This window comes from Peromyscus maniculatus, chromosome 18, assembly GCF_049852395.1.
Source record: "Peromyscus maniculatus bairdii isolate BWxNUB_F1_BW_parent chromosome 18, HU_Pman_BW_mat_3.1, whole genome shotgun sequence".
NCBI classification, from domain to species: domain Eukaryota; kingdom Metazoa; phylum Chordata; class Mammalia; order Rodentia; family Cricetidae; genus Peromyscus; species Peromyscus maniculatus.
Window position 1 is genome coordinate 32,196,277 of NC_134869.1, and position 19,834 is coordinate 32,216,110.

The following is a 19,834-nucleotide window of genomic DNA, read 5'->3' on the forward strand; positions in this document are numbered from 1 at the left end:
TAGTACAGTCCAAAGGTTCCCAACAGGAAGAAATGACTAACGCTTGAGAAGATAAAATGGCCTTGACTTTATCATTATACCACTTTGTCCATGTATTGCATTATCATACTGGATTCCATAAATAATACTTAAATTAATATATGGTGGTAAAAATTAGAAAATGAAACATAAAGGCTGCCTTCATCTAAAGAAATGGTTCAGTGAGTAAAGTGATTCCCACACAAACACAAAATCCTGAGTTCAGATCCCTGTAACCCAACTAAATTCTAGAGATCAACTCACATGACTATATCTCTCTGTTTCACCCAGTCATCATAGCATTCCATCATTGATTTACAAAATTTATTCAATTTTTGTTGGTTTGATTACAAAGTTTTCTAATAAAAAATTGATATCCTTGGGCAATTGCCAGTTTGTGTTTATACAGATGCATTGTCTAGGCTCTATTTCCTTCATGGGATGACCAAACAAAAACACCCCTCTAATATCAATATATATTGCTAAGTCTTCCTTAAGATTTCTACACTTTTTAGTCATCAGCAATAATATAAGAGACTTACCTTCACACATTTTTTTTAAACAAAGTATTACTAATCTTACTTTTTTCCAGCTTGGTGGGAAAGTAATTCTACTTCAGCATTGATTTTAAATCTCCACCAGTATTATTTTTTTCTCTTTGAACAATCTGCATATGGCCCACTTTTCTTGTCAGGTGTATTCTCCTATCGTTTTTCAAGAGCTTTTTGCATGCAGGAATGTTAGCCCTGTCCAAGAGACACCACCATTCTGGTTTCAGTGTTCATTCTTTTGATACTTCTCATTGTCATGCAGATTTTGCTCATGTCATTTTCTTATTAAATTTATTAATCCTTGTGTGGAGGCTGCTGTATATTGAGTCAAACTTAGAATGATTTTTCCCCCTGGACAAGTTGACAATTAATCTCTTCCCTCTTTCCCTGTTAGAACTTCTATTTGTTCATTTCACATATAAATTATGGATTTATTTTCAGTGTATTCTGATGTCAGTGAATAAATAACTAAACACAAATAATTTTTGTTCAAGTGATGATTCAGCTGTTCCAATAGCAATCACTGAAAGTCCATCTTTGCTTTTCTGTTGACTTGAAAGATATCCTACACTATACTCCTATAAGCTTTCAGGTCTCCTTCTAGATTTCTTCATATTTATAACTAGTTGAAGACTGCATTCTTTTTAAACTTTAAGTTGAACAGAAGCAAAGACTATGTATGTTTAGAACAGCATCAAACACATCACAGAACTCCAACATGTGTTTATTTTATTTGTTGTTTATAAAATACCAGAAGAATATTTCTCTCCTCCCCACAAATAGGTTTAAAGATCAGTTAATATTTAATAATAGAGAGTAGAATTTAAAAGAAAATGATAGATAACATATATTACATACTTCTGTTTGAGATACATGACATTTTTATGTAAAACTTTAATATATTTAAACAAAAACATTTAATTCAATCTACATGCTAATAATCACAGATACAGAAATGTTTATCTCTAAAGAAAATACTGATATTAAAACAAGGTAAATCATTTTTTATGTACAGTAGACATTGGGATTTTCCAGATAATACTCACCCATTTCTAAGCAACCCTGGTAATCCAAACACTTCATAATTACAGTGTTTCTTGAAAGCATAACTTTTAAATGGAAACATTAATGTCTGAAAACAAGTCACTTAGCTCAAACTAACCCTAGCTTATTAGGCTTTTCAATGCAATTTTAATGTCCTTTTATTGACATTGAACTTCATTGGTATTCACAATCATACTCAAATAATTATACACTCCCTGCCAGAAAGAATTCGGGAGTTTGCAAAGATCTCAGAGCAGATTATTTGCAAATGTCAATGATTCACAGCCTCCCGTTCTAACATTATGAATACATTCAGACAATTTTTATATCACTCCTCACTGACAAAGCAGCAGTTTTAATGGCAAAAAGAGCTCTCAGGTTTCATAGTGTACAGATACATTTAGAAACAGCCCCCAGTGATAAATAAAGGAAACTAAATGTTAAATAGTAACAATATAGTTAATAATTTTAATGGTATAAAAAATATAGCTCCAGGTCTTCCTCTATGTAGTGACTGATGCTATTTTCCTGTTCCTTATTTATTGAATTAATTATTACTGCATGTGTGGCATTCTAAATGGATATCAGACTTAAGCTTTTTAATCCTATCCAGTACTATTTAATAATGAAAGTTCCTGTGACTTTTTTTTCACCTTTCTGTGTCATTTACAATAAAAGAGCATGAAACCAGAATCAAAAAGACTTAGAAAATAGTCTAGTTTTTTTTTTTTTACATAACTTCCCCATATTGTTGCTACATATATTTGTAGAAGTCACAAAAGTGTTATGGTAATGTCACACCTGAAAAATGACAGAGGTTTGCAGTAACATTTCTAATATTTGTTGAAGTGTTCACTAAGCTAACAACCTGTGGTTCTATGTGCTGTGTCTAAGCACACAACTCTCTATGGTTATCTATCAGTCAATTATAACCGATCACATTGGCCAGAGTATGCAGCAGAAATTAAAATCTACCTCAGTTTAGACAGCCATGGCAGACTGAAAATCAAAACAAAAAAAGAGAACAAGGGACTGAAATAGAAGGAATTCTGCATCAAAAGTCTTCTACTTTATAGGAATATTTAAAATTCACCCCACAATGCAATTATAAATATAACAGCATTCCAACTTAACAACTTGGAATAATTTTATTCTCTGAAATAAAACTACAAATTGAATTTTTTCCATTGAAACTATGTTTGTACCAGATGTTAGGTTGTCAAATTCCAATAGTGTTAAGGCCACCATTATTCTTATATTGTGTAAGTCTGTTATGTGCCAAAATAATAGTGGTGAGCCGATGTTGCCTGACATGACACTGTTGTATAGAGTTCTTCAAAGGCAAGAGCTTAATTCCACTGGCATGTGCAGTCTATAGGTTCCTGGAGTGTGTACATAACCTCTGTGCCATTTCCTGAGCAGTGCAGAGGCACAGTTACGTTTCGCACTCCGTTTTCACGACAGCACTTGCAGAACCTCAGGTGACTTTCAACGTTGATGTTGTATATGGTCGCTGATGGGCATTTTCCATCACAGGATGCAACACTGATCTGCAAGGACAGATAAAGAGGAGGAAAAAAAATCTTCAAGTTCAGCCAACACTGGTGATTATTTGATTCCTCCCAGGAGTCAGTAAGAACTTTTTTTTTTTTTACCATTTCATTCCCCAGTCTTCTATATGTTTAAAGATTGTGGAAATACTTTATTAGAACATTGATACATACATTCATCAAAGGGTTGTTACATAGTCACGCTCAATACAGCAATGCTTATGTAATTCAAAAAAATGAATTGTGCGAGCATAAAAATAGAAATATGGAATAACTTAATCCCAGCCCTAAAATTCTATGGTCACTGGTGCCATGTTCTGGTAGAAGTACAGCATAGAATTGAGTAGGACATAATAAAAGGAGTAAAGAAATAATGCAGACAATATTCCCTGAGTAAAATTACACAGCTAAAGACAAAATGTGGTCAAATATTGAGGATTGCATATCTATCTCTCTAGATTGCAATCATTATTGAGAACTGTTGATTACTTATGCTAAGAATAATTTATGATTCATCAGAAACAGGATATTTTAATATTAGAGGTTAGGAACACTCTCAAAATTAAATACTGTATGTTGTCATTTTCTTGGCATATTAGTTTGTCACATGTCAGTGATCCACAGATTTCCAGAAGCACAAATGTTCTTTATGTAACCAGTGTTATTTTTCCACTTACAGAGCTCTGGCTTACACAGTCCTGTTTCTTTATGATGGATTTAATGATAACTTTCTGGCATACTCTTTCTTCTCGTTTGCCTGAAAAAAAAAATAAAGAATACATTTGTTCATCAAAAAGCCCATGTAAGGGGATAGGAAGATGGCTGTGTTGGTTAAGAGCCCTCGCTGCTAATCCAGAGGGCTGGAGTTCAGTTCCCAGCATCCACATCAGATGGCTCACAACTCTCTGTGACTCCAGTTCCAGGGCACCTGACACTTCTGGCCCCTCCATGAACCACACTCACATGAACATACTCATACCCCCACATAATTAAAAATAAAAATAATAAATAAATATTACAAACCCATGTAAAATGCTTTCTAAATTTAAAACATGAATATAATTAGATTGGAAATTTGATATATTTATTTAAATCATATATTCAGTAATTTTTTTCAAACTCCACTCTTAGATATTGTATGTATATCTATTTCTCCTTCCATACAGCTTGTATCTTCTAGATTCATAGTTATTTTCACTTTTTACCTCATTATCTTAGAATAGTCACTATTATTACTAGCCAAAACATTACATATATGGAATAATGAATTTTTAGATTTAACTTGTGATTTGTATAAAAATGCAATGTGTATAAATTATTCATTAGTATGCAACAATTTTTAAATAAAACTAGGACATAAAACTACATTTTCTAACAACCCATTAATATGGTAAGTATAAAACCTTATTTGTCAGCCTTTTGCAAAGCATGAATGGTTCATACTTTATCCTATGGCTCTGAAATGGTCTTTTATGATTTCAAATAAAAATCACCTTATAATCATTTACGACACAATAGTATACATCAATATGAAACTGAGAACGTTCTTTGTCACTTTAGGCAACTCATTGACTCATTCTGTTCAATATGTTTGTTTAAGGAATGGTGGAATTGCATTATCAGTTTTCCTATGACCTTATCCATGAAAGTCTGATGTGAAATTCCAACAGGGGAAGCTAATCTACTCTGTTTTGAGGAGAGATGGGTCGCTAAGAGTGGCTGAAATCAAACTGCCCTTGTCAAGGAAAAACCAATTCAATAAATACATGGGACAACATGACTCATTGTTGGTTAGCTGAATATTTTGTTCCTAGAAGTATTTCCTATCTATTCCTCACAGATTCCTTAGTAGTAGTAAAATTGTTTTGTCACAGCACCTAAGCTCCACAACATAACCTGGTCATTCAGAATCTAAGGCTGTAATAAACCTTCTCTAGTGTCAAAGGATTACTTACACACTGGATGAGGGATACGGAAGCAGTTTGCTATTCCGCAAGTCAAAGAGGTTGGCAGAGATGAACGATGATGGGCCAATGCCAATTATTGCCTAATGGAATCTCCTTCTCTGAGGCTTGATCTCCTGATCGTTTCAGGAAGCTACACCTTCCTCCAAGGACTGGCTATGGTCATGTCCAAGCAGGCTGAGGAATACTAGTGTGTCATTCATCAGTTTAGCCACCCAGTTATTCTCCTGTTGGCCTTCAGCAAAGAAATGCACTAACTTGTCTATTAATTATCGTGGGGTGATGTTATGAGGCTGATTACCATGGCCTTGACTTTGAAGATGACTGTGCCTCTATCTCATAATCTGAAGAAGAGTCTAGACTACGAAGCTGTCAAAGGAAGAAAAAGTAAGAATATACAAATACAAGTCTCTTTAGGTTCTACAGCTAAATTTAATTCTTGTGTTCCTGCTACAGTCGGTAATTGACAAACATTAGCTCACATGTGATTCAGCGAATTCCTGAATGAAAAATTGCTTATTTTCAATGAACATAAAAAAAAATTTTCATTTGATGTTTCATCAGATTCTAGCAATTAAAATGTATGTCACTTTTTTAAGGTCCAGTCAGTATAGTTCTTGTTATTTGAACTGTGTCCCCTCAACTCTTCCTATGTTCAGTAGAGCTATAGAATGTGATTTTTGTTTGGTCAAAAGGCCTTTACAGAGGCAATCAGATGAGAATAAGATAAGTATGTTGATTATAATGCAATATGACTGGCCCTTAGAGAAATTTAGACACACACACACAGAGAGAGAGAGAGAGAGAGAGAGAGAGAGAGAGAGAGAGAGAGAGAGAGAGAGAGAGAGAGAGAGAAACATAATACAAATAAGGAGATAGCCATCTATAAGGCAGGGACAGAGATTATGCTCTCAACTAACTCATTAGAAAGCAGCTTGCCAACATCTACATTTGGGAACTCCAGATCCATAAAACAGTCCACTTTTGCTGTTTAAGCCACGTGCTCTGTGAGAGTTTGTGTTTCAATAGACCTAGAAAGTCACACAGTAAAATGGACATGAAGTTGTAAAATGCCGAACTTTTCCACTTTTTTTTGCGGGGGGGGGGGGGCGCGGGGGGGCTTATATATGACTTAACTGGGTGTTCGCACACAATGGAACTAAATTTTAGCCCATCATCAATAATCACAGGAAATTTGATTTGATCAAATTACTTAACCTCTTTGAGCTGAAAACCAGAATATTTCCAGAATTTATTGCAGTGGACTTTTGTGTAAATTATTTTATATATTTATATATTCTATCTTTATGTATTCATGGGATTCAGTCCTTCAGGATACTCACAAATCTTACTTAGAAATATTTCAGCTTTTATTTAATAATCCATCCCAAATTATACTATGTTCTTTTCTCCCAGAGCATCTCTATATAATTTTTAAATTGCTACTTAAATAACTTTTATTAAAATTTCTACTTTCGCATTCATATAAATTCATATTTTAAAAAATAAAAATGGTTGGCTGCATAGTCCTCTATTCTATTTCAGTCTTTAAATTGTTCAAAATCACAAAATACACTGGTAATTAAAACAAATATAAAATACATTACTTACATGTAGTTAACTAATTACCATGAAATTTTCTAAATATAGGATTTAAACATAACTCCCTGTTGGCATTTCCCAGAAGTACAGACTTACAGATTTGTTCAAATGCTCTGAAGATACTATAATCTCCTGAATGTCCCTACTGGGGTCTCAATAACATTCCTATCATAAACTTCCTAAGTTTGTGTAGTTGGGCATATTGCAAGCAAAGTAGGACATAGTGAACTTGAAAGTCAAACCTATTAGAATCCTAGGCTAGAGGCTGAAGGGGTGGCTTAACTGTTGAGATGACTGACTACTCGTCCAGAGGACGTGGGTTTGATACCTGGCACCCACATGATAGCTCACAACCTTCTGTAACTCCAGTTCCAGGGCATCTGATGCCCTCTATTTACCTCTGTAAGCACTGCATGCATGTGGTTCACAGACATACATGCAGGTAAAACACCCATACATATAAAATTATTTTAATTTTAAAGAAAAAAAAAACAGACTATGATTTTTGGAAAATACCACAATAAAGAAATGTCCAAAAATGAAATGAGAATTTATCCAGATAAAACTGTTTACATGTACCACACAGTATAAAGGCTGGGTTACAGTAATATCCACCACACATCACAAAAACATTTAAAGGACAGACTTTACTAAGTACATCTTGGGAACAGACTGTTGAGAGAACCCAGCAACCATATGAGCCACAAAAGCTACTCTACGATTGCATGAACTATATCCTCACTTACAGATCTTGCAACAGCCTTCATTATAAAGCTTTACGATTCCTTCATTCTAGAAAAGAAAGAAAGGTAAAAGGTACAGTGTTTTTCCATTTCCTCTTAACCTAGAATTGAAAGCCAACTCTCACAATATTTTATGAGCCATCACAAAGCCTTTATAGAGAAATGATTAGAAGTTAAAAATTCCTGATAACAATTTCTTAGGAATAATATTTTGCTTAAAAACTGCACTCCCTCTACCTTAATACAAAAAGTACTAAAATATGCTGCTTAAGGAATACTTTTTCAATGCTCCAAATATTTTTAAGATAATAAAATAATGAAAGCTATTCTAACTAGTTGTCATTCATTTTCAACTCCAAAAAATAAGCTATAATAATTAGATGAATTGAATTTCTAAGTATCATAAAAATGTTAAGAGGGCACTTTTTTCATTAATAAATAGTTTATTTTTCAAACAAACCCCATTTCCAGAACTTAAATATAACTCAATACATGCAATGGCTTCCTAGCCATCACTATTAAAGGGTAGCTTCAGAGGAAAAAAATCAAGGAGACTATACTACTGGAAAGAGTTTGTTTTAACATAAAAATCATAACCCTTTAAGAATCTTTTCCCCTAATGGTTTTTTCTCTGAGAAAATGGTGCGGGGTAGGGGGAGGGGGAGAGAGCAAAACTATAAAATCTGGAAAAGCATTAAGTTCTCCAGTGGCCTGTATTGGAGAAGCAAGGTAAATGTCACTAAATCAGGATGCATTAATGACACGATAAATCTATGTGTTTGTCTAAGGGGGGAAAAAAAGGTAAAACTCAATTAAATAGCACATTTATCTGCATTAGAAGGGAACCTGGATTTGCTGACCAAAGGATTTTTCAATTATCCTTGAATATACACATAAAAACCTAGACATAGCAAATTATCCATTCTCAGGAAGTCAAATTTGAATTTAAAATGGCAAACTAAAGAGCTACACCAGAGACTTTATTTATGCGAAGAACGAAAACATCCTCCATAGCAAATAAGCCACGGTGTCTGTAGGACCTTGGAAAGTAGACTAATGTGTACTTCCTAAATTACAGCTAATGCAGAATTTCTTTAGATGTAACAAAGTACAAACCAGTTTGCATTCGGTCTCATTAAAAGGAGGGCAGACCATGCTGTAGTTTAGAATCAGTGCTCCCTCATCAGTCTTAACACATTCATATGTGGTGCAGTTATAGTGCCAGGTGCTCCCTTCCTAAGGGGAAAAAAAAAGAAAATTACTGCTATCCTTGCTAATATCTGTTAATTCCTTAGACCCTTAAATTAACTAAATATATAATCAAGTTAAAAAAGACAGAGTGTTGTAGAATATTATTCTAAGGTGTGTTACTTTTGTTTATGTTGCATTTGTCTAACTCTGTGAAGCTGTGTTACTTTGCCTGTCTAAAACACCTGATGGTCAAATAAAGAACTGAATGGCCAATAGCAAGGTAGAAGAAATGATAGGCAGGGCTGACATGCAGAGAGAATAAATAGAAGGAGAAATCTGGGGAGAAGGAATGAGAGAACAAGGAGAAGGATGACTCCAGGGGCCAGCCACCGAGCTACCACACAAGCCACGGAGTAAGAGTAATATTTACAGAAGTAAGAGACTGGGAAAATCCCAGAGGCAAAAGGTAGATGGGGTAATTTAAGTTAAATAAAGCTGGCTAGCAACTAAGCCAAGCTAAGTCCAGGAATTTATAATTAAAAATAAGCCTCCATGTGTGATTTATTTGGGAGCTGGGTGGCAGGTCCCCTAAAAGAATAGAAACAAACAACAACAGAGAGCTTCTTGGGACATTAAAATTCCATTTGAAAATGTCCCTAATTGTATCTCAAAATCAGAGAGAGAGAGAGAGAGAGAGAGAGAGAGAGAGAGAGAGAACATATTTGTATGTGTTTGGTTTCATGATGGAACTGAGAGGTTAGTATGACATACAGCAACTGGAAAAACAGTGGTATCTGTTTCTACCAGTGATTCTCTAATGACAAAATGCCAAAGGTCTTGCTCTGATTTTCCTTACTGCTGACAAAACAACAAACCACACCCCTCTCAATCCTCCTTGCTTGGGATTTGTTTTCTTCCTCCTGCACCTTTATTGCCAGACAGAAGAAAACATTTGCATACTAACGTTTGTTGTGTTGTAGCTACAATTGAAAAATACAGTCAAATTCTTGAAGATTCCTTGTAGATCAGTAAAAATTTAGATAAACTCAATCACTTTCTTTGCTCTAGGTCACTGGCTTCTCAACCTGTGGGTTGAGACCCATTTGGGGCCATATATCAGATATCCTGCATATCAGATATTTACATTGTGATTCATAACAGTAGCAAAATTATAGTTATGAAGTAGCAACTAAAATAACTGTATGGTTGGGGGTCACCACAGCATGAGTGTGGTGAACTGTATTACATGGTCACTGCATTAGAAAGGATGAGAATCACTGTTCGAAGTCCTATCTCAGTTTATAAATAGCTTCAGATCTTCAATGAACCCCAATCAACTTACAATCTGTAAGTTCAGGGGTAATAAAAACAATATTCAAATTTAGAAAATTTGATTTTATATCCAATATATCAAAAATAAAAATTTAATGGCTCCATAAAAATACTAATTTTTATTATCCTCATAATTGATTAGATACCAGACTTTCCTAGAACTCATTTCTCACATCTGGAAAATTGTGAGAATCCAAGTTAGAATTACCTAATTTAAACAAGTTTTTATAAAATTATCAAAGAGTATCAAAAAGTTTAAAATATAACAACTATATTAATGGGCAGTGTGTGCAGAGGTGTCCAGGTGATATTTTTAATGGGAAATAAAAATCGATACCTCATATATAACTGATGTTCCATTTTCCATCTGAAATTTGCAGGATACGTTTTTACAGGTTCCACAGCAATCATAATCACTGGGGGATGGAGTGTACATCTGGTGCTGCATACAATGAACAGGCAGAGTATTAGCCATGCAGCAATAATAGCATGTTGATGAGCTAGTTCTGCAGGTGTTCTCTCTGGACATCTGTAAGCATTTCTAAACTTGCATCTGAGTAGCTTCAAAGAATAATTTACTTTGTATAACCAACTTACAAATGAAGTAGGTATTAACCTCTACATCTATAGCAATATTCATCAAGCAGGTACAACAATCTTAGGTCAACCAAGCCAGAAAGCTCCACATAACAGCTCTTGAAGCTCATGGTCATTCATTGTAAAGTAAAAATCTGCATTATATAGACATCTCATAAAATAATAGTGTTGAGGAGCTATTCAAGTGTGTAGGGTATTCGCAAGCTCAAACTCTCTAGCTGTTAATTTTAAACTCATTAGGCCACCAGAGCAACTTGTAAGGATACTTACAACATCGCAGTCTTTTGAACAATTCACCATTGTAACATTCAAAGTATGAAAGCCTGTGTTGTTATCTTTTTCTTCCAGACATTCTATTGTGTAACAAAAGTCCCCTTCCAAATACTTTGTCAGAGATTGTCCAGGACTCAATACTGATACTTCTTGAAACACACACACATCATCCTTTTCTAAAAAAAAAAAAAGAAGAAGAAGAAGAAAAAGAAAAGAAAAAAGAAAAAGAAAGGAAGAAAGAAAGAAAGAGAAAGTCAATAAAACACACACACACAATGTTGTCTTTTGTATTTACCAATCAATAGAACTTACAATAAAAATCAATCTGTAAAAAATCACTTGTCTTAACATGCTCCAAAAGATGCATTTTATAGCAACATCAAGAAGGATGAGGTCTCAGGTATGAGCAAGGTATGTCTGCTCCTTCTCCAGGACACAGATCATGACCACTGTTCATGTGGATCTAGATGGATGCAAAGCCTAATTCAGTAATAGTAGTGCCCTTCATTGTGGGACTCTGTAATATTTTGTGAGTTTAAGGATCATTATGTTAACAGAAATGATTCCATTCTTAGTGCTGCTGGGATAATGCACCACTGTATCTGTATAGTGGCGTATTAGATCAGGCTGGGAGAGAGCTGGATGTAACCCAGAAGCTCTCCTTGCCTCTAAGTCTGAGGTTCTGCCATTGTTTGCTCAGACAAAATTTGAAGCAATTTAAGCCATTGAAGAAATATTCTACATGCTGTGAACCCACTAAATCTTAATATGAAAATATAGTATTTCAAGCTTTGAAATGGTAATGCCGATCATAAAACAAAGAGCAAAAACATGTTCACAATTTTAATAGCATAGGTTTTTTTATTCATCGCCATATATTTCACCCTGACCACAATTTCCCCTCCTTCATCTCTCCCCTGTCCCCCCACACCTTCCCTTTCAACTAAATCGACCAATTCTTGGTCTTTTGGCTAAGCTTATCAAGTATTGATAGCAAATTTTAAAGTGACATAGAAAAAAATTCCAGTTCTGTGATAAAATATTAATTTTTCATTCTTATCAAATTTCTCTGAACATTTTAAGATATGATGAAGGAAAAATAAGAGTTGTTTCTTAGAGTGCTGGCAATTGGGCTTATTACAAATACAGTATTTCTCAAAGAACATATTTTTAAATACATCAATGCTAAGCAACAGATGCCAATAATAAGCATTTATTATTTAAAAGTATTAAAAAAGCATTTACCACAAAGATACTGTACACATCCACAGTCACTCTGAAAGTTCTGATCAATTGTGGGAAACTCTCCCTATTAGAAAGAATCATGAGACTTATTGTGATCATTTTCAAAATACACATTATAAATAATTTCACCCACCTAGACACTTCTAAGATACTTAACAAACCTTCTAGTGAGTAGGCTTAAGTTTGCTGAGCATTCAGGAAAAAAAAATCACAACAAAAATGTAATCATGGATTACTCAGTACTTGTATGGAGGAGGTGTTCATGTGTGTAGGCATGTGTATGTCTTGTGTGTGTGTGTGGATGAGAATGAACATGTATGTTGAAACAGGTGGACAACAGGTTTCTCCCTTTGGTGTCTTATACATTAAGGCAAGGTGTCTCACTTGTGCTCAGAGCTCATCAGTTAGCTAGTGTAGGTAGCCAGTTTGTGCCGTAGGTAGCCAACTTGCTCTAGGAATCTTCTATCTCTGCCTCTGTGGGCAGGGAATGCAGGTGTGGTACATAGGTGCTGTGTTTCCTAACTCTGGTCCTTACTCTTGTGAAGTGAATTTACCCACTCAACTCTCTCCCCAGCGCCGATTATTCAATCTCTTTATATTTCAATTTCCTTATCTATTAAATAAATGAAGGTGGACATGATGATATTTATGGTTTGTCCTAACTCTAAAATCCTACTAAATTTGTTTGATTCTAAGGTTCTAGAGGGCAATTTGGAGGAAACGAAGCTTGCAGCCCTGGAAATGTTCTCATCTGCTCTCTGGAGGCAGTCCAGAGTTCTAAGGTCTACAGGGTCTACATCCCAGCAAGGCAGCTATGGCAAATACATAGAGTAAATCAGTGAGTCTAGGTCAGTGTCTAATAGTCAACTCAGGAACAGGAATGCAATGTGCGGAACTTGGCTCCCTCTTTACTAGTTATCTGAACAAGTGCATGTTACTTTACCAATCTATGCCTCATTGCCCACATCTATAAAGTAGATATAATGGTACTGCTGGCCACTTAGCATTCGGAAAGGAATAAACAGGCCAGTGTGAATAAAGAGGTCAGGATTGAAGCAGCACCAAAAGAGTACTGTATAACCTGCAGCTGTTAGTCACCTGTTGTCATGACTGAGACTCAAACCTCACCTTACTGGAAATGGTTTAGCAGTCTCTAAGGCACAGGTTCACAACCTGTATGTTGCAACCCTCTAAGAGTCCAACAACCCTTGACAGGGCACAACTAAGACCATCGGAAATATCGGATATTTACATTATGACTCATAACAATAGCAAAACTACAGTTATAAAGTAGCAACAAAAATAATTTTATGGCCCAGGGTCACCAAAACCTATATAAAAGAGTCACAGCATCAGAAAGGCTGAGAACCACTGCCCTAAGCAACCATAGAACCAGGCTTCAATTTTCAAGTATTTTCTTGTATTTCCTTTTCCACAATGCCTTTAATCTCCATAACACATATCAATGAAATGAATTTGAAGCTGGGCGGTGGTGGCACACGCCTTTCATCCCAGCACTCAGGAGGCAGAGCCAGGCGGATCTCTGTGAGTTTGAAGCCAGCCTGTTCTACAGAGCAAGATCCAGGATAGGCAACAAAACTACACAAAAAAAACTCTCTCAAAAAAAAAAAATGCATTTGATTCTTCATATAAAGAATTTATTCTAATAAATTCACACCACAATCTTAAAGTTAATTTTCCTTCAAGATATTATGTTACATTTTTTTGTGCCTTATAACTTGTAATTTCATGTGGTAATTCATTTGTTGTTTTATGACTTTAAAGACAATTGCAAGGAGATTGGTAATAATATTTTCTAATGGAACTTTTTAGGAACTATTAATCAAATCTACCAGTGCAAATGGTATTCTAAAGATGAAATAAGAGATCTACCTGGTGTTTCTGTACAGGTTACTTACCACAGGTTTTTATTTTTAATAATCAAGGACATAGTCACACACAGCATTTCCTCAAAAGCTCAAATTTCAATTTTATATTCCTTTGTCTATGTCTTTTCAGACCATACCCACATATTTATTTGTAGCTTTATCTCTTAAGGACTTAACTCCACCAGCTGAATATATCTTCATTATTTGAATATATCTTCATTATTTACCAGTCCTTAACATTACACCCAATAAGACAGTGTGCTTCTGCATAAGCATCATGGTCCTTTAAGGTTAGTAGAAAACTCAATCATCTTGGGTTGTTTTCACTCTTTGGCTGGTATGATATTCAAGAACACGTTTCTGTGTGGCATTCATTTTCTTTCTTGTGGGTGGGTTGTTGGACCAAGTGGTAACTGTCTAACCTAGTGAATTATTACATTGTTGTTGAAAGTGTGAACACCATTTTACATCACCTCAAGCAGTGTTCTCATATCTCCTATCCTTTCAATATGTGTTATAAGTGAGTTTTTTTCAAATTGGACATGAAGTCATTCCTACTGTAGAATTGGTTTACACGTAAGACAAATGATGATTAAGTATCTTCTAGGCTAGCAGAGATGCTCTGCATGAGGTTAATCATGACTGGAATTCCCCAGATCTAATCTGAAATGTTCCACTGGCTACCGGAGTCCTGGCCAGGTATCCAGTACACTCACATTCACACACACCCTTTGTATCCTGGCCTCAATCAATCATTTACCTTTATAAGCTTCAACTTCCTTATTTATGAAATGAGCTAAAAATCAGGGTCATGAAGATTTGATGTGAAGTAAAAACATGAGAGATGTCATGATCCTACTTTTATGAGAACGTGCTTGGAATACACACACAAATCAGAAGAAAACTTTTTACAAAATCTGTGGTGGTTATACTTGATTGTCAACATGACCTAAAAATTAATTAGGAGACACGGCTCTGGGCTTGCCTATGAGAGTATTGCCAGTGCAGTTTACGTAAGGACGGAAGACACACCCTTAATGAGAGAAGTACTTGTCTTGGAATGTGTCACAGACCAGATAAGTAAGAAAAGGGGAGGAAACCAGCTGAGCACCAACGTTCATCTCTCTCTTCTCCCCATCTGCAGCAACAATGTGAACAGATTTTCCCTCTCCTGCTGCCAAGCCTTCCCAACATCACGGACCATATCCCCTGGACCTGAGGCCCAATCTTTTCTGAAGATGTTTTTTTTTCCCCCAGGCATTTGGTTATGAGAAAAGTAACTACTATGAAAGTTATTGTAAATCTTCATCATTCTGTGTAAACCATAGATAACATCACCTGAGCAAACGTAAAGTTAAATGATATTGAAAATAAAAATAGTGACATGCAAAGAGGGAGTTCATTAGTTGATGCCATTCCTCATTTGTTTCCCAACAAAAGCTTGGGTTTCAGATGTCTGAACGGGCTGGGAGTATACATAAGAAAAAGAGAAACATGCAAACATAAGAATGTCTTTGTGGAAGACAATATCTGCTCTAATAAATGGGGGTAAGAATATATTTTCTCTTTTAAACCTAATAGCATAAAATGAAGGTAGATATTTGATGAAAAGACATATGAAGCTCCACCAGTCACACTGTGTTAGTAGTTAACAGTCACCTTTTTGTCTTAAAACATTAAACTCTTGACATTTTTCTCTTTATATACTCATAGGTAATGCAAGAAAAGACAAACAGTTACAATTGTACCTCTTTCTCCTATGTAAAGTATGCACTAGAAGCTCATTTTCTGGAAGAATTATTTGAGATGCCTTTCAATAATTTAATAATTTCAATAATTAAAATAATGTTTTTTTAATATTTTGCTTCATTTTAAGGACTGGGACCTTCAGTAATATAACATTAGTAGATTAAATTGTCTCTTAAATAATTATGCATTACAGTGCATTATGTTTTATGCATCACTTTTTTTTTGACAGATCTTACTGTGGAACCCTGATTGGCCTGGAACTCTCAATGTAAACATGATGGCCTCAAACTCACAGAGATCCACCTGCCTCTGCCTCATAAGCACTGGGATTAAAGGTATACAACACATTGCAAGGCCACTTTCTTAAATAAAATACAAAAGGTTAGCTATCGTGATGTAATACCATTGTTTTAATCAACTTCAATATAACATAACAATGACAATTACACTAATTTTGAATAATTCAGAAATGAGGCCAATAAAGGGAAAAGATACCAATTTGAACAACACAATAAGGCTATCGAAATATACATTCTTACCACTTCACATGTTGGCATGACAAGATTTTCACAGTTGCACTCTAAAAGGCAAAAATCAACATGTTTACCCGAATCAAAGTACATCAATGCATTATGACAAAGTTTTAAGATATGAAATGAGTTACCACAATGCCAGTTTGGGCAACATTGTCCAGATACATTTTCCTTCACCAGATTCGTATCTTTTGCACAGTCAAGTAACGGTGGAGGACAGAGATTTGGCTCACAAACTAGGAAGAAAAACCAAATGGGTAAAGATGAAAAGATGAATCTCATGGACTTGCCAGTTCTCATCAGTTTGCTGTCATTACCAAGGCAACGCAGGATTTCTAGTGCCCAGTGGCTTCTTCTTCTACTTCTCCCTGCCATGTGCTCTTATGGATAACATGAATTAAGCCATACTCGTTGATCTAGCCCAGCTCATCCCACGAAGACCCCTGACAAAGGGGTCTAAGCTAACAGCACCGCTGGACTTCTTAAACATCTAACTCTTTTTGGACTTTTCATTGACACATTAAGATATTTCAAATTAGTTAAGACGGCCTTACCACAGTAGTACTGTGGACAACATAAATGTGTAGTGTTCAGATCCACTGTGAGGAATTCCCCATCGGTACACTGAGGAGCTGGTTCAGTGCATGTCTCACAAACTAAAGATGAAACAAAAAAGTCAGAGTCAGCCGGGCGGTGGTGGTGCACGCCTTTAATCCCAGCACTCGGGAGGCAGAGGCAGGCGGATCTCTGTGAGTTCGAGGCCAGCCTGGGCTACCAAGTGAGTTCCAGGAAAAGGCGCAAAGCTACACAGAGAAACCCGTCTCGAAAAACCAAAAAAAAAAAAAAAGTCAGAGTCACACTAAGCTAAAATCAAGTTAATGGTTAGTTCAGATTATAAACCAAATCAAAATAAAGTATTATATGTTTAATTAGGAAGTAAGGAAATAATCCATTGCCTAAATGTACAACTTTATGCTTCCTAAGCACAATGCAAAAGAGGATATCTTATCAGAAATATAAGCCATTTATTTCCAGAGGAATTTATTCTTACTGAAAGCAAAACAACAATGATTAATTTACTGTAATTATCTTATTTTTGTTTTGCCTTTAATTGGTCCCATTTATAGATGAACAGTGCAGTAGGAACTTGTTCATACATGCCTCCAGATGTGATAATTTTCTAAATGACTCTGGCAAATGACTCATCCACACACTTCTTACAAAGACTATTAATAAAGGGGCCCCATCCTGACTGGCTACTCTGTGTGAAAACCCAAGTCTGACTGATTAAAATCTCTTTCAACGGAATTTGAATGAGAAATGGAGGCACAGTAGAACAGAAAGCAGATAGAGGTGGCGTCTCTTCTTCCTCTCTTTTGTGCTTGCCCCTAAATCCTTGTTGGAACTTAATCTAGCCACTTGCAGTCAAGGAAACAATGGAATTCCAGGAGGTATCTTCTGATTTCTGGTGTGATAATTCTCTTGAACTGGAGAAAGAGTTTTCCTTATTATTCATTCTCTAGTTCATCAAGCGGAATGCTTTGATCTGGGTACTTCTTAGATCTGTCTGATTCTCCTGTGCTCTTTAGGGATCATTATAGTTCACAGGAGGTGGTATGTAGACATAAAATTTTAAAATGGTCTTGTATGTCTAAGTACCGTATATTATTCTAGCTGGGTCTTCTGGAAAAGCCCACACAAAAATTTCTTTTTAAAAGATAGGTACTTTCCTCATTAAAGAAAAGTCTTGATTCCGTTATTTTGATGATGTTTGGACAGGTACACATAGTTTTGTTGATGGGGTTAGTACTGACTGTAATATTATTGAGTTATTTACAATGTACTCTGCTTTCTACCATTTGCATTCAGTTCAGTTCCTACAAGATAATAGGATACCACTCACCACGAGGCCCATGAAATTTGCAGCAAACAGATGTTCCCCAGCTCCTTTTTCTTTTTGCTGCAAATTGTCTTCACAGTACTTACCACAGAAAGGGTAGAAACAGCAAGGTTCTCCTTGTCGGACCTGAAGTGTAAACTGGTCTTCTCTGCAATCTGGTGTTGAAATATTGGGGCATTGCAATGTATCACATTCTGTAGAATCACAAATACATTTGAAAATGTGTATGAGTGGGACTACAGATAAGTTAATACCATTTTTCTCTCTTTGAATTGAGTGGCAATCTTAACATAAAGGCATTTTTAGGAATTAGCAACTTCCCAATCTTTTACAATAAATTCTATCCTTAGAGACTCAGAGAAAGAGGGCCTCCTCAGCTATTTCGAATGTACAGTGAGCTTTGTTTTCCCTAATAGGTGAACTTACCACATTCATACTGTGGACAGCAAGAAAGAGCGCTGTAGCCAACGATCAACTTCTGACTACTCGTGCATATCGGAATGGTCATGTCACACAAAGTCATGTCACAGCCTAGAAATAAGCAGCAGAGGGTTACAGGAGCAGTGAGCACAACTGGAGTCTTTGCTGCCATCTCAGAGTGGAGAGATGGCTCTAGCAAAGGTGTTTGCACTCCAAGGAAACCCACCAAGCCCCAAACTGGGCTGTATACGAACACCAGCTCTCAGGATTCTTTTGGGATTTTCTTGCATCTCTTACTATCATAATCAGAGATTCAGAGTCCTGCCTTTTGCCATAGGTTGTTGGATATTATTAATAGTTACTGACAAGTTTTTTTTACATGTATTTATATAACTCATTTTGAGAAAATGACACTTACGGAAGAACTTCACTGTTACCCTGCTGTGTTTTCAGACTGATTAGAATGCATGTCTACAAAGGCTCCAGTTCATTCACATACCACAGACTTCTTTAGAACAACAGGTCAGCTCATCAACAAAGCCCAGGACAACTTCAGCTTCTCGTTCACAAATGGGGGAGGGCTCTTCTTCACAGACAGGCTCGATAGGAATAATCCTCCCATCCTCCAAACATTTGTAGAGGGCACATTCATCAATACCCCCATTCCAAATCTCCCCAGCACTGCGGGGTTGATCTTCACTGTCCGTACATACTTTAAAAAAATCAACAATGTTATTTCATTTACAATCTGGGCACTACATCAAGTCAAGCCACAATGTTTTTTATTTTGGACCATGACTTTCCCATCAATATAACTGCAGGTCATGAATATGTACTCTCTCAGATTCTTCTTTGCTTTCTTCAGTTAGTACATTGCATTGTTCTTTAACCAAAGTTGATAATGAAGTCCACAGAAAATACTATTTTTCTACAACTTTCAACAGGCATTTTCCTTACTGGCAGCCACAAGCCTATTTCTGAAAGTATCCTTACATTTCTATTCTACCTGTCCTTCCATTTAGTTATTAGCAAAATTACATTCCTTCTTGCCATGATTAAGACCCATATGACTGACAAAGTACTGTGTTGCAACCTTTAGAATTCTGTGCTTTTTAAGATCTACCACAACGATGAAGACATTATGCCAAAAATAATTTGAACATTAACACAGAGTACTTAAGTGTTTTCCCCTAGAAAATAATGCTATCTACCATTTCCTGCATCCTTATTTTC

General features: G+C 35.8%; 1 protein-coding gene across 1 annotated transcript in view; it reads right to left on the reverse strand.

The window, feature by feature from the left end:
- Window positions 1-1,287: 1,287 nt before the first annotated feature.
- Otogl (otogelin like) overlaps window positions 1,288-19,834 on the reverse strand; it is a 142,555-nt gene continuing 124,008 nt past the window's right edge. The window contains exons 44-56 of the mRNA XM_076554398.1: window positions 19,101-19,313; window positions 18,608-18,712; window positions 18,268-18,375; window positions 16,836-16,937; window positions 16,413-16,517; window positions 16,288-16,328; window positions 12,111-12,174; window positions 10,863-11,041; window positions 10,333-10,437; window positions 8,589-8,708; window positions 7,476-7,521; window positions 3,841-3,920; window positions 1,288-3,163 (exon numbers count right to left, since the gene is read on the reverse strand). Coding sequence (XP_076410513.1) covers window positions 2,963-3,163; window positions 3,841-3,920; window positions 7,476-7,521; window positions 8,589-8,708; window positions 10,333-10,437; window positions 10,863-11,041; window positions 12,111-12,174; window positions 16,288-16,328; window positions 16,413-16,517; window positions 16,836-16,937; window positions 18,268-18,375; window positions 18,608-18,712; window positions 19,101-19,313 — 1,469 coding nt within the window. The 3' untranslated portion in view covers window positions 1,288-2,962. The remainder of the gene's footprint in view (window positions 3,164-3,840; window positions 3,921-7,475; window positions 7,522-8,588; window positions 8,709-10,332; window positions 10,438-10,862; window positions 11,042-12,110; window positions 12,175-16,287; window positions 16,329-16,412; window positions 16,518-16,835; window positions 16,938-18,267; window positions 18,376-18,607; window positions 18,713-19,100; window positions 19,314-19,834) is intronic.